The sequence below is a fragment of the Acanthopagrus latus genome, chromosome 16, assembly GCF_904848185.1.
Source record: "Acanthopagrus latus isolate v.2019 chromosome 16, fAcaLat1.1, whole genome shotgun sequence".
In the NCBI taxonomy this organism is placed as follows: Eukaryota; Metazoa; Chordata; class Actinopteri; order Spariformes; family Sparidae; genus Acanthopagrus; species Acanthopagrus latus.
Window position 1 is genome coordinate 20,531,849 of NC_051054.1, and position 11,571 is coordinate 20,543,419.

An 11,571-nucleotide genomic window follows, 5' to 3' on the forward strand; every position below is an offset into this window, starting at 1 on the left:
CCTCAGCTCCAAAACGGCTGTCATCAGGCACACTACACCGGGACAGTCCACTTCTTTTGTGTTTTTAGTCAAATGATGCAGAATCAGTCTGTTTTCCTTGATCACACTCACAGTAACATCTGTGCCCTGGCTGACCATGGGGACCACGGTCAGAGATGATGGTCTGGGTGATCGGCGGTCACATCAGTGGAGCAGCTCTCCAGCAGGTGGCAGGTTTTGTTCACTCTAACATGGTCGTCCTCCTCCACCGCAGGCTGCTGTTCACTGCAGCACCACAGGCTGTCATCCTGCTGAGCCTCCCACACTGACTGTCCTCACTGCATCCATGATATATATTTAAAGCGGTGCTTCCTAATATGATTTTAGTGTTTATACAAAATTGTCTCTGCTAATTTATGTTTTTTTTTCTGACTTTTTTTTTTGATGTTTAAACTGATTTGACTCCACGTCCACAAACCTGCAGATGTTTCATTTAAAGCTGAAATAACTTGATACTTAATGGTGAAACAATTTATAATATTATGTTTTATTATTTGCGATACTGAAATCCATTAGCTGCCATGTGAAACAGGATATGTCGTCACGTGTGATGTCATCTGTATTCAACACCTGTCATCAACGACAAACATCTGCTCAAAGCTTCAAAACAACCTCAGGGTGACCTATATGCTGCAGTTAAAGAAAGTTAAAGTTTAGTTCCACTGAGATTTAATGTGGTTGTTTGAACACTCAGGCACCTCTGTCATTCACATCTGACCTGTGTTTTAATATCCAGTGACAAAACTTTGCGCTTTGCACACTTTTACAAACTCCCCAGTAAGTTTAATTGATGTTGAGGAGAACATGTAGAGAACACGTAGAGAACATGTAGGCTGCAGGACAAAAAAAGGTCGATAGAAGTTGTTTTTGTTTCGTTTTGTCTTTTAATGCTCGGTGCTGTGAAGTCACAAACCCTCATCTGACGGACTGAGCTCCCTTTTTTTTTTTTTTCTTTCTCAGAAAACCGTTCAAGTTGCAAAGCTCAGCTGAAAGGCCTGACACGACAGAAATAATAAGGAGGGAAACATGTCCGTAAGCCTTCGAATTTCTTTTAGCGCACTCCTTTTCTTTACAGTTAATTATCATTATTATATATATATATATAAAAAAAAAAAAAACTAAATAAATATGTATTCAAAATAAGTCAGTGCTCCAGATGTAAGCAGAGCGTGTGCGCACTGCTGTATGGATCGAATTTGCGCCCATGAAAACAAACAAACAAACAAACAAACAAAAAAACACAACGACTCTTCCACACATAAGACGCGTTCCCGGCGGACACAGTAGGCTCGCAGAGCAGCAGTGATGCTGAGTGTGTTGAGTTGAGTTGTGTTGTGTTGTATGTGGGCTGGCTGAGTGACGCGCCAGTAGGAGTCGGACTCTGCGTTGCAATAAAGAGGCCGCGGCAGCTGGGAGCGCAGGACAGTGCAGCGGAGAGGCGTCCCAACACCACAGACACACCATCACACCATCCACCACCTCCTCCTCCTCCTCCACCTCCACCTCCTCCTCCACACCGCCGCGGCTGCAGCTCACACTCCTGTCTGAGCTCACACCACCACCAGCAGCACCACCAGCAGCAGCACCAGCAGCAGCAGCAGCAGCAGAGGAGGAACATGCTGCCGCTCCGGACGACTCGTTAACTCATCCACAGCGGTACACACGGCTGCCCAGCGGGCTTCCACACCCTGAACACACACCAGGACCCCCCGAGCTATAGGAGGAGACTTTCACAAGATCTGTGTCTTCTGGTAAGTTCTTCACTTTTTGTTTTACATATTTGAAATTAATGAGACGGACTCGGTGAAATACATCAGCGGAGGAGGGAGACCGCTCTGCATGACATTATCTGGATTTTTATTAGGTTTTAAATTACAGACTAACAGCCGCTCAAGAGTCAAAGTGAATGGCAATTGTTTCCACCTATTAAAGCCCCGCAGGAGTTGGAGGATTTAGACCTGAGGACTGTGCTTCAGGTGTGATTCAGTCCTTCATCACAGTGCGTTCATACTGTCTATATCAGCTCTGATGTGCCTGCGGCTATCAAGCCACGACAAATTGATTTTTTTTTTTTTTTCCAATTTTATGGTATATGATTAAAGGGGCTTTGCGGTCAAATGTCCTTCCCATGGAAATAGGATGTAAACGTCTTTAAACGCAGCCAACGAGCAGAATAATATTCTGCGTTGGTTCCTTCGCTTTGCTACTCAAAAAGCAACTCTCTACAGACAGTTTTGTCAATGTTATCAGCACACAGATATTAGTTACATATTAGTTACAGGAGTCAGACAGAACCGAAGTTTGGATCCCACTGTGTTAGTCCGCTCCGCTCAGTAATCTGGGATCAGCCCAGAGCAGCGTTAACATGTATGTTCAGTTTGAAACTGATGAAATGTTGGAGCTCTGACACTTTAATCTTACGAAGACCCGCATTTGATGAAGTCCCAATTTGCATGAGATGAGAGGCGCCGAGTGTAGATGTGGCCTTGTCCCCATCACCTCTGCGCGTAAAGATCAGATCGCGGTGGTGGATGCGTCTCCGGCGCGTCACCGCTGTGGAGGCAGGCTGCGGGGGACCAGCTGACAGACCGGACCGCTCACTTCTTCTCAGTGGTTACTGAGAAGGTACCGCGGTGCTGGAGAACTATCCGGATCCGTCTGTGCAGCAGCCACACTGCGCTGCGCCGCAGGATCCTAACCTGGACGTATCCAAACCATACAACGCGTTCCTTTTAAATTGCAGTAAATAAGTGCTGAAGTGTTCCAACACTAATGGGAACAAATAACCCTGCAAGTTATTTCATGGAAATCCAAACTGATTTCACAGCAGTCCGCGTTACGTGAATGACTCCCAGCATTTGTTTTAGATTTAGAGAAACTACAGTTGGCTGATTAACATGAAATATACACATTAATAAATCACTTTTTTTCTGCAATCAAGTAAGTTTTTTAAATTGTTTTAATTGTTTCTAGAAGTAATTTATTAAATAAGATTTTAAAAAAAAATAAAAATAAAAAACATCTGTCTAGCAGTAATACATCTTTTACATAGAATATTTCCTGGTCTGAGCATCACAGTAAAAGACAAACCAGCTCCCTGCTGTAGAATGAAAAACAGAAACGAAAATTACAGACTTGATTTTTATTGGAAACAGGTTAAACATTCTTACTGGACTGTCAGATTTTTTATGATTTTTTTCTCCCTGATTTGAAGACAAAATCAAACTGCAAGGAGTCGACTAGGAACATAATGATTTAAAAGATTTGCATTGACATTTGTCCGCTCCTCTCACCTGCTGATGTTCTGTCGTTACTGTGACTTTACCTCTCAGGTGAACACACCTGTGTTGAACACTGCAGTGTGAGCTTGTGTCACTGCTGCATTCTGATGGACGACAGATTAAAGACTCCGGCCAGCAGGGTAAAACGAGACCCTCTGTCATAGACAGGCCAGGGGCCCCTGGATGTGTCCACCCACCCCTCTGTGACTCTCTGTGGTGTTAATGCCACGGTACAAATGAGGATCATATGGATTTACTGCGTAATGAAGAGAAACGACATGCTAGGTGTGGCTCTCTAGATCTGAGCCAGACAGAGAGCGTGCAAAACTCTGCAGAAATGCATGTCAATGTCAAAGACATCACGGAGAACTCATTTTACCATCACAGTGACATGTGTCTAATTACGCCAATGACCAAAGTTATCACAACTACAGCAATGACATCTTTTCATATGTACATTTTAATAACTTCCCCCACCTAAGTCACGTTTTACGGCTTCAGACTGTTCTTTGACTGTTTCATCTGATGGCTGTAGATAAGATAAGATAAGAAAAGATAAGGTATTTATGAAAAGAAAATTGTTACACAGCAGTTTCAGTGCAAAGCAGTAGATATACAAGTACGTAGAATGCCTAAAGTTATAAACAGGCTTCCATGAAGCTCATAATTGGTTGGTTGCATATAGATATTTATGAGAAGGGACATATTGCTGTGTCCATGTTTATGTATATCTGTATCTAACCTGAAGTACAGGTAAGTGTAACAAGTTAAATAGAAATGGGATTTGCGGATAATGCGGATTACGTGCCATACATCCAGAGGGTCGCAGTGATCGTAATCCACAGTTACTTGTGTGCATGTTTTATTATTTATGTTTATTTTATTATCTTTATTTATTTTATTTTTTTTATTATTTTTTACATAAGTTTATAAACCATGCTCGTAGTTTAAACTAGTGGTTCCCACCTTTGAGTTAAGGACACCTGAGGAAAGGTCCCAAGATGTTAAAAAAAATAATAATAATAATTTTAAAAAAGTATCCCATGTGGATCAAAATTACTGCTGAGAGTTTTTCAGACTTTTATCCATTTCCTGAATTTAAATAACACTGTTCAGTATTTCTTTTCTTTCCCTCAGATCAATCAGTCTGAGAGGGAAACACTCACCATGCATGGCTGAGCTGCCTCACAGCTCAAATCCACAAGGCCATAACGTGTGACTTTAAGGGGTCACAAGTCGAAAAGGCTGTTAAACTGCGAAACAGTATTTGAGTTAGTCGTAACCACTACCACATGAGCCAGTCTGCATGATATGGTTTGCTACGTAGGAACTCTTAAGTTTGGAGTGGTGAGCTTTTAATGAAATATGTCCTCGCCGTGGTTATTCTAGCTTGTATTTGTATTCAAATTCTGTTGACCTAGAAGTTGTCAGAGTGGAATAAACTGAGGGACAAATCATTAGACGCAGCTTACAAACTACGCACCCTGTGTAAGGTTTCAATTATAGAACATAAACTTTGCCGGGGCGGTAAAAAGAAAAAAAAGAAGAAAAAAAAGAAAAATCTGAGGACATGATCTATGTCTTTAATAGTTTGGCCTGAGTTGGACCTGCTCCCTTCTGTAGAAGAAGAGAAGCTCCCCTCCGTTAATCATCCCTGGCTCTGGAGTGTGTACTACACCCAGCCTGATCGTGTTTACACAGAGGTGAGAAGCAGCGTCTCGGTCTTCGCGACGAGGCCGTCCGAGGTGCTGATTCTCACAGTCTCTACCAAAGCGAAGGGCCACATGGCTGTTTGGATGTGGAGGCCCCTGGTATGCAGACATCAAAGGGTTAAAGGTGAGCAGAGGCTCAGCCGCGCTGCACTTATCTCCTCTAATGACCTCCTAAGTAAAAGTCAATTACTTCTGCGTCATGATCAGAGGGGAAGAGACAACAGGGGGCTGTTTGGGCTCCGCTGCTCCTCATTACACCCACTTCACTGCAGTTTTACTGGATGAGCGGCCCGGCCTCAGGCTCGGGGTTAAGGCTTTCTCTAAACGTCTTACTTCTGAACAGCAGCATGCAGCACCAGAGCTGCCGCATGCAGGTGAACTCTCTCTGCCTGTAAGGTGCTCTTATTCTTTCACCAACACTTCAGGCAACAACGTAGCAACCAGACAAGAATGAGTAACTTCAAAGCGATAAAAACCTCACCTCGCTGACACGAATGCAATTTGTTGTGTTTACATAAATGTTGATTAAAGCAGCGCTGGTCTCTTTTGTATTTAGTGACTGGCGCCCACAAATTAATTTACAGCATGCATCATTGAGTCCGTTGACATTCAGTTAGAACTCACTATGATATATTGACATATTAATCATGATCTTCTTCTTCTTCTTTGTCTTCTTCTTCTTCTTCTTATTATTATTATTATCATTGTTGATAATTAATTATTGGCTGTTGTTTCTCAGAGGAAAAAAAAAACAAATAATTTTTATCAATACCAAAACTGATTTGCCAATAAGTGATACCCTGAATAGTTAAAAAAAAAAAAAAAAAAAAAAATCCTATGTTTTCAAAGGCTCAGTGTTACAGAACATGGAAATGTTCTACTTATTTTTTCCATCACTCATGACAAACATATGTCCCAAAATTCTGACTTCGGCCTCTTTCCCAAACTCATGGCTCGCAGGAATTTGGGTTTGAATAATAATTTTTAATCAGCATTAATTAAAAAAAAAAAAAAAGAAAGAAATTACAAAGAAATATTCAATCTGACACATGCTCAATAAAATGCATTTTAAGTTGTCACCACTTCTTAAAGTCATTACTGTAATTATGGTCAGGAGTTGGTTGAAAAACAGTAGAACATCATATCTGTGTTTATCCAGGTAATGATTACAAATGTGTTTCACTAATAATTTACTCTGTAAACAGTTGTTGAAGAAGTAAGCACACCCTGTCCTAATACAGACACAGCAACACCACAAGGAAAACATATTCTATTAACCTGTAAATCTCTGAATTCTAGTCTAAGTACTCATTTTGAAAAATGTCCTCTACTTTAGTGTGATTGATACGTGCACACTGGCAAACCTGGGTCACATAAACCACAACTACAATTTAATCTTTCATGATTTTGTAATTTTGATCTTATGTAATCTTTCATAATTCATAATTTCATATGTTTGATATACACATTAATAGGACTGGTGTGACTGCAGTAGCAACCACTGGTAGAAGAAGCAAAAGCAGTTGTACGTAAATGCAAATACGCACTTTACTAAAACAACATGTGCCGAACATTCCAGAACCAAATACGATCTTTGTGTTGCAGAAATGCACCGGCATAGTTTTTATTAAAAAATATTATGTGATTGGATTTTCATATTGATGCATTGATAAATCAACAGCAGCCTGATGATGTACTTTATACAATTTTTCAGTAGTTTTGGATGCAATTTTTTATGTGACCAGGAGCTGTTTTATAAATGCTCCGCTGCCATCTGGGATAGTAACTACTGCCATCAGATAAATGTTGCAGTGAAGGAAAAAAAAAAAGTGTATTGTCCTCTGAGATTCAACTGAAAAAAAAACTGCACTGAAAGGCAGCACCTGGGTTATTACTGAGTGTGCGGCAGTGATACAGCAGTTGTGGCTCAGAAAACTATCTGCTGTCAGATGAGAAGATGAGGCGAGAGGAGCGGCCTGTGAGAACAGGGACTCGGAGCTGCTGTGGCTCCCGTCCATCAGCGTGAGCCTCCAACAAAGATACATTATTGTCTATTGTTATCCCTGCTTATCAAACCTGATTTAACAGCTCACAGGTATTTCTCTGGCTGAATGCTGCCATTCTGTTCCTCTGCCCTGAACAGCCCCGGGCATGTTTCTGGGAACAGAAAACACCCTCACACACACACACACACACTGCCTTCTTCTCTGTCTGACGTGTCTCTATGTGTGTGTGCGTTACAATGCTGCCAATTGTTGTGTGTTCACTTTCTCTGACACACTCACCACACATATGCACATGCTTGCCTTAGTGTCTAACCACACGTGTGAGGACCATCAGCGACGGTGTGATGATGATAATCCCGATCTTTACTGTAATCACAGCTTTAGTTCTAAAACGACTCAGCTTTAAAGGACCATACCAGAGTTTTAAGAGTGGAACAGGCAAAATAAAGAAAGAAACAGCTTAGAGCAGACTGATGGAAACTCTTAGAGCTTTCTACAGTGAGGATCCAAAACCAAGGGCCTTCCACATGCACAGCCTTGATAAACTGATAATGAGGTCCCCTTCAACAGCTTTATCAGTAAGCCAGACTGGATGTGTATTGGCTCCTGATAGAAGTGTGTGACATCAAAAGGGGCTCTGGGGAAGCAGCAGGGATCTGGGTAGATGGGGGGTGGGGAGTGGGTAGACCTGTAATATACATTTCAAACATGTCTATGAAATACACAGTGACAGTTTTCTGTTTTGGGTGTACTATTGTTGTAATTAAACTATTATGTACTGTATGTGTCTGTGTACACATGTGTGTTATAACAGAAGCTTGTGGTCAATTGACCTGCTCATCTTAGTTGCTGTCTGCATTGAATTGACTCATGAAATCAAAGCGACTTGGCCCAAAAGGCATGTTTTCATCTGCTCGTGATCTCTGTCTCTACCAGAAGGCGTGTTGGAGTTTGTGTAGCAGCCATGGGCAGCAAGACTTTGCCAGCACCAGTCCCTCTACACCCGTCTCTCCAGCTGGCCAACTACTCCCTCCTCCAGAGCTCCACGGGCCTCCAGCTGCCAGCGGATCATTTTCACAGCATCTACAGCTTCAGCGCCTTGCACGCCATCCACCTTCACCAGTGGACCCTCGGCTACCCACCGTTGGCCCTGCCCCGCTGCGCCATCTCCAAGCTCCCGGCCCAGTTCTCCTCTATGGCCTCCATCCCCATATTCCCTCACCTGCTGCAGCCCAAGCAGGACTCAGCAGGGCTGCTGCAGAACTCCAAGAACAAGCCCCGCTTTGACTTTGCGAACCTGGCAGCAGCAGCCACCCAGGAGGATCACCTGAAGGCGGAGGACCTGAGCATGTCGGGTGCTGCTGCCGCCGCCGCCGCGCAGGCTTCATCTCACCACCAAACCTCAGCCGGCCTGGGATGCCTCCTGGATGTGACCAAGCTCTCCTCCCCCGAGCGCAAGTCCAGCCGAGGCCGACTGCCCTCCAAGACCAAGAAAGAGTTTGTCTGCAAGTTCTGTGGCCGCCATTTTACCAAATCCTACAACCTTTTGATCCATGAGAGGACGCACACGGATGAGAGGCCATACACCTGTGATATCTGCCACAAAGCCTTTAGAAGACAGGACCACCTTCGGGACCACAGGTGAGAGGAACCAGGTTTTTTAACAAAGCCCGTCAAACAGATTACATAGTGAACACTGTGTTTCGGTGTGAATAAAGGGTTACTTTCTGAAGACTGTGGTGTGGTAACAGACTCCGACTGTGTTCTCACGACATCCTCATACCTAAATGACTGATTAGCTTGATTGCCAACAAATTGCTGTTTCCAAAACAACATGGCCTCCGCAGCGTAGCAGCAGCAAGCATACCTTCGCTGAACAGACGCAGTTCGGTTAGGTTTAATCAAGGAAGCTACTTGGTTAGGTTTAGGAAAATATTGTGGTTAAAGTAATGAAATTATATTACCCTTTCTAAATTTAGTTACGAAGAGAAGCATCCTCAGGCTGAAACGACTGAACAGTTCAAATGCTGGTGAAGAAATGTAACCTTACATGGGTTGTAACCTGCTGCTGTTACAGAAGACTAGCACATTTGACATGGATGAAACAATGTTTGTGATAGTTCTCTAGTCGGACGACATCAGACAACAATATATGATGCTGACTTTATTGATTTATCTTTAAAAAAAACTACACATCATGTCTACACCGGAGACAGTACATAACCAGCACATTAGCGAGAGGGAATAGTTCAGTCCTCCAGAGAAGGCGTTCAGGCACATTATTGACACCAATGTTCAAAGCCGACCACTGAAAGCACTGCTGTTAGTCAAATAAAACTCAAAACAGTTGTGTTTACATGTGTGTCGTGTCAGCGAGACATGAGCCGTCCCAAGCCCGCATACACTGTGTGACTGTTACATGAGCTGCGCGTGAGCCAGATGAAAATTGAAACACCTCCTGTGTAGGCATGCTGTCAGGAATAATGGAGAAAAGGTTAGTTGTTAAATGCTAATAGTGCAAAAAACACAATGATTCTGCCATTTGATTGCCATCTGCATTACATTATCAGTGTACCGAGCTTGTCAGAGACTTTGATTAATCATGTTCTTAATATATTTTGCCCTCATCTTCGTCATAAATCAACTCTATGTCAGCAGTAACCTGACATGCAGCAGCAGGTTAAAGAGCTTGGATCAGGGTGAACAAAATATTCCATCAGGCAGAGTTGAAAGATTCTGTTCCATAGGTGTGGTACCAGTCACAATCACATTAATTACATTTTCTAATTCTAAATGACAGAAAAAAAAGGTTACAGAATGTTAATCAGCGTATCGGTGAAGAGTTATGAACGTTACAAGTAGGAGTTTTCTTCGTTGGTGGGTTTTTGTCACTGGGACAATAGGACAGAAGATGTTGAATATGTCCAAATGTCGAGATATTTTGCTGGTTACCTTAACTAGTTGTGTGGTTAATAAATAAATACAACCAACGAAATGAACCTAGAAAACTAGAAGAGTTACAATCCCAAACCAAATTCAAAGCAATGACTTAATGCCTGATTCAATGTCATTAATTTACATTGCTCCAGAAAGACACTTTAGTGACCATAATGGTAAAGGATATCTGGTGATGCAGCTTTTTATGCTACTTTCAGGTAGTGTTGGAATTTATGAGAATTGCCAAGCCAAGCTGTGGGATGTAAGAAAACAGATGAATTCCGTGTATCACCCCACCAAATCAGCGTTTCCTAAAATGACATGCTATATATCACTGTTCCAGAAACAACATGACCAGTGACAGATGTAGCAGGTCTCCGTCATACTGTCACAGTTTGGTTAGATTGAGACAAGAAAACCACTTGGTTAGGTGAAGGAGAACATTGTTACTTTTGAAACGTCTGTAACAAACACACTCACTTACTCACCATACAGGCATTTCACTATTTACACTAGTGTTTCTCCTCCTCATTTGAAGCTGTAATAACGGCTACAGCCCTGTTATTACAAACATAAAAAGGGGTCATAATAACCTCCCTTCAGTTTCGTCCTATGTGGTTGTTCTTTTCCTACATTCCTACTCTGACTGCCACAATGTGAAATCTCAAAGCGAATCAGGGATTTATGCATATGTGTTTACCTAAACAAACATTAGCATCAAATCACTGATTGTTTCTGAAGATATGCTTTTTTTTGTTGTTTGATTGGAAGGATATGTCAGGCCCATTGATCTGCTAAGCACTAATGATGATCTTCTCAAATCTGACACAAATACTAACAGGCGTCACTGTTGTGTTCCCCCTGCAGGTACATTCACTCCAAAGAAAAGCCCTTCAAATGTCAGGAGTGTGGGAAGGGCTTCTGTCAGTCCAGGACTCTGGCTGTCCACAAAACATTACACATGCAGGTCAAGGAACTGAAGCCAGCCAAGATCAAGTGATTCACTCTGCCAGCAGGGAAGGGATGGGGACACTGGAAAAAACAAAACCAAAACCAACCACAGCCAAAGATCAACCAAAGACTTTTTTTTCTTTTTTCATCTCAGCTGTTGGAGGATGAGCCCTCTGCATCTATGGGAATACTTTTCAAGGATGAAAAATTTCACCAGCCAGTTCTTAAAGAAGTTGTACCGAAATAAGCCTTAGTGGAGAAGTGTACGCTTAGCTGTCAAAGCCCCACTTGGCTGAGAACTCAGTGGATGTGTGGAATGGACAGAAAGAAAAAAAAGCCTTGTGGGTGCTCACTGCAAATACATCGCTCAGAAGCTTATAATCCAAAGACATTATAAAAGGGACATGACTCTTATGCAATTTTTTTTTTTTTTTTTTTTTACAAAAAACTGAGAATGATCAAAGCCATGTTAGCGTAGACACATGTTCCTCCCTTTCAATATCACATTCCAATGTTATTTTTGTACAGATACATTATACCAAAAAAAAATGTATTTTTGCACTTTAACCTGATTATTGATTATTTACATATATCACTGGATTTCTTAAACTTATTTTCAAAATGAATAATCATTTCTAAATAAAG

At 42.0% G+C, this 11,571-nt stretch overlaps 1 protein-coding gene across 2 annotated transcripts; it reads left to right on the plus strand.

The window, feature by feature from the left end:
- Window positions 1-1,221: 1,221 nt before the first annotated feature.
- osr1 (odd-skipped related transcription factor 1) lies at window positions 1,222-11,262 on the plus strand. 2 transcript variants are annotated; one of them, XM_037125147.1, is made up of 3 exons: window positions 1,222-1,790; window positions 7,978-8,679; window positions 10,843-11,262. In XM_037125147.1, the coding sequence occupies exons 2-3, from the start codon at window positions 8,003-8,005 to the stop codon at window positions 10,973-10,975; spliced, it is 810 nt and encodes a 269-aa protein (XP_036981042.1). In that variant the 5' UTR covers window positions 1,222-1,790; window positions 7,978-8,002; the 3' UTR covers window positions 10,976-11,262. The 2 variants fall into 2 exon arrangements, with proteins under 2 accessions (XP_036981042.1, XP_036981041.1); XM_037125146.1 differs by having other exon boundaries at window positions 1,223-1,790; window positions 7,975-8,679.
- The last annotated feature ends 309 nt before the right edge of the window (window positions 11,263-11,571 follow it).

Coding starts and splice junctions, on each gene's coding strand:
- osr1 (XM_037125147.1), top strand. CDS start 8,003: ATGGGCAGCAAGACTTTGCCAGCACCAGTCCCTCTACACCCGTCTCTC. Junction 8,680..10,842: donor GACCACCTTCGGGACCACAG/GTGAGAGGAACC, acceptor TTCCCCCTGCAG/GTACATTCACTCCAAAGAAA.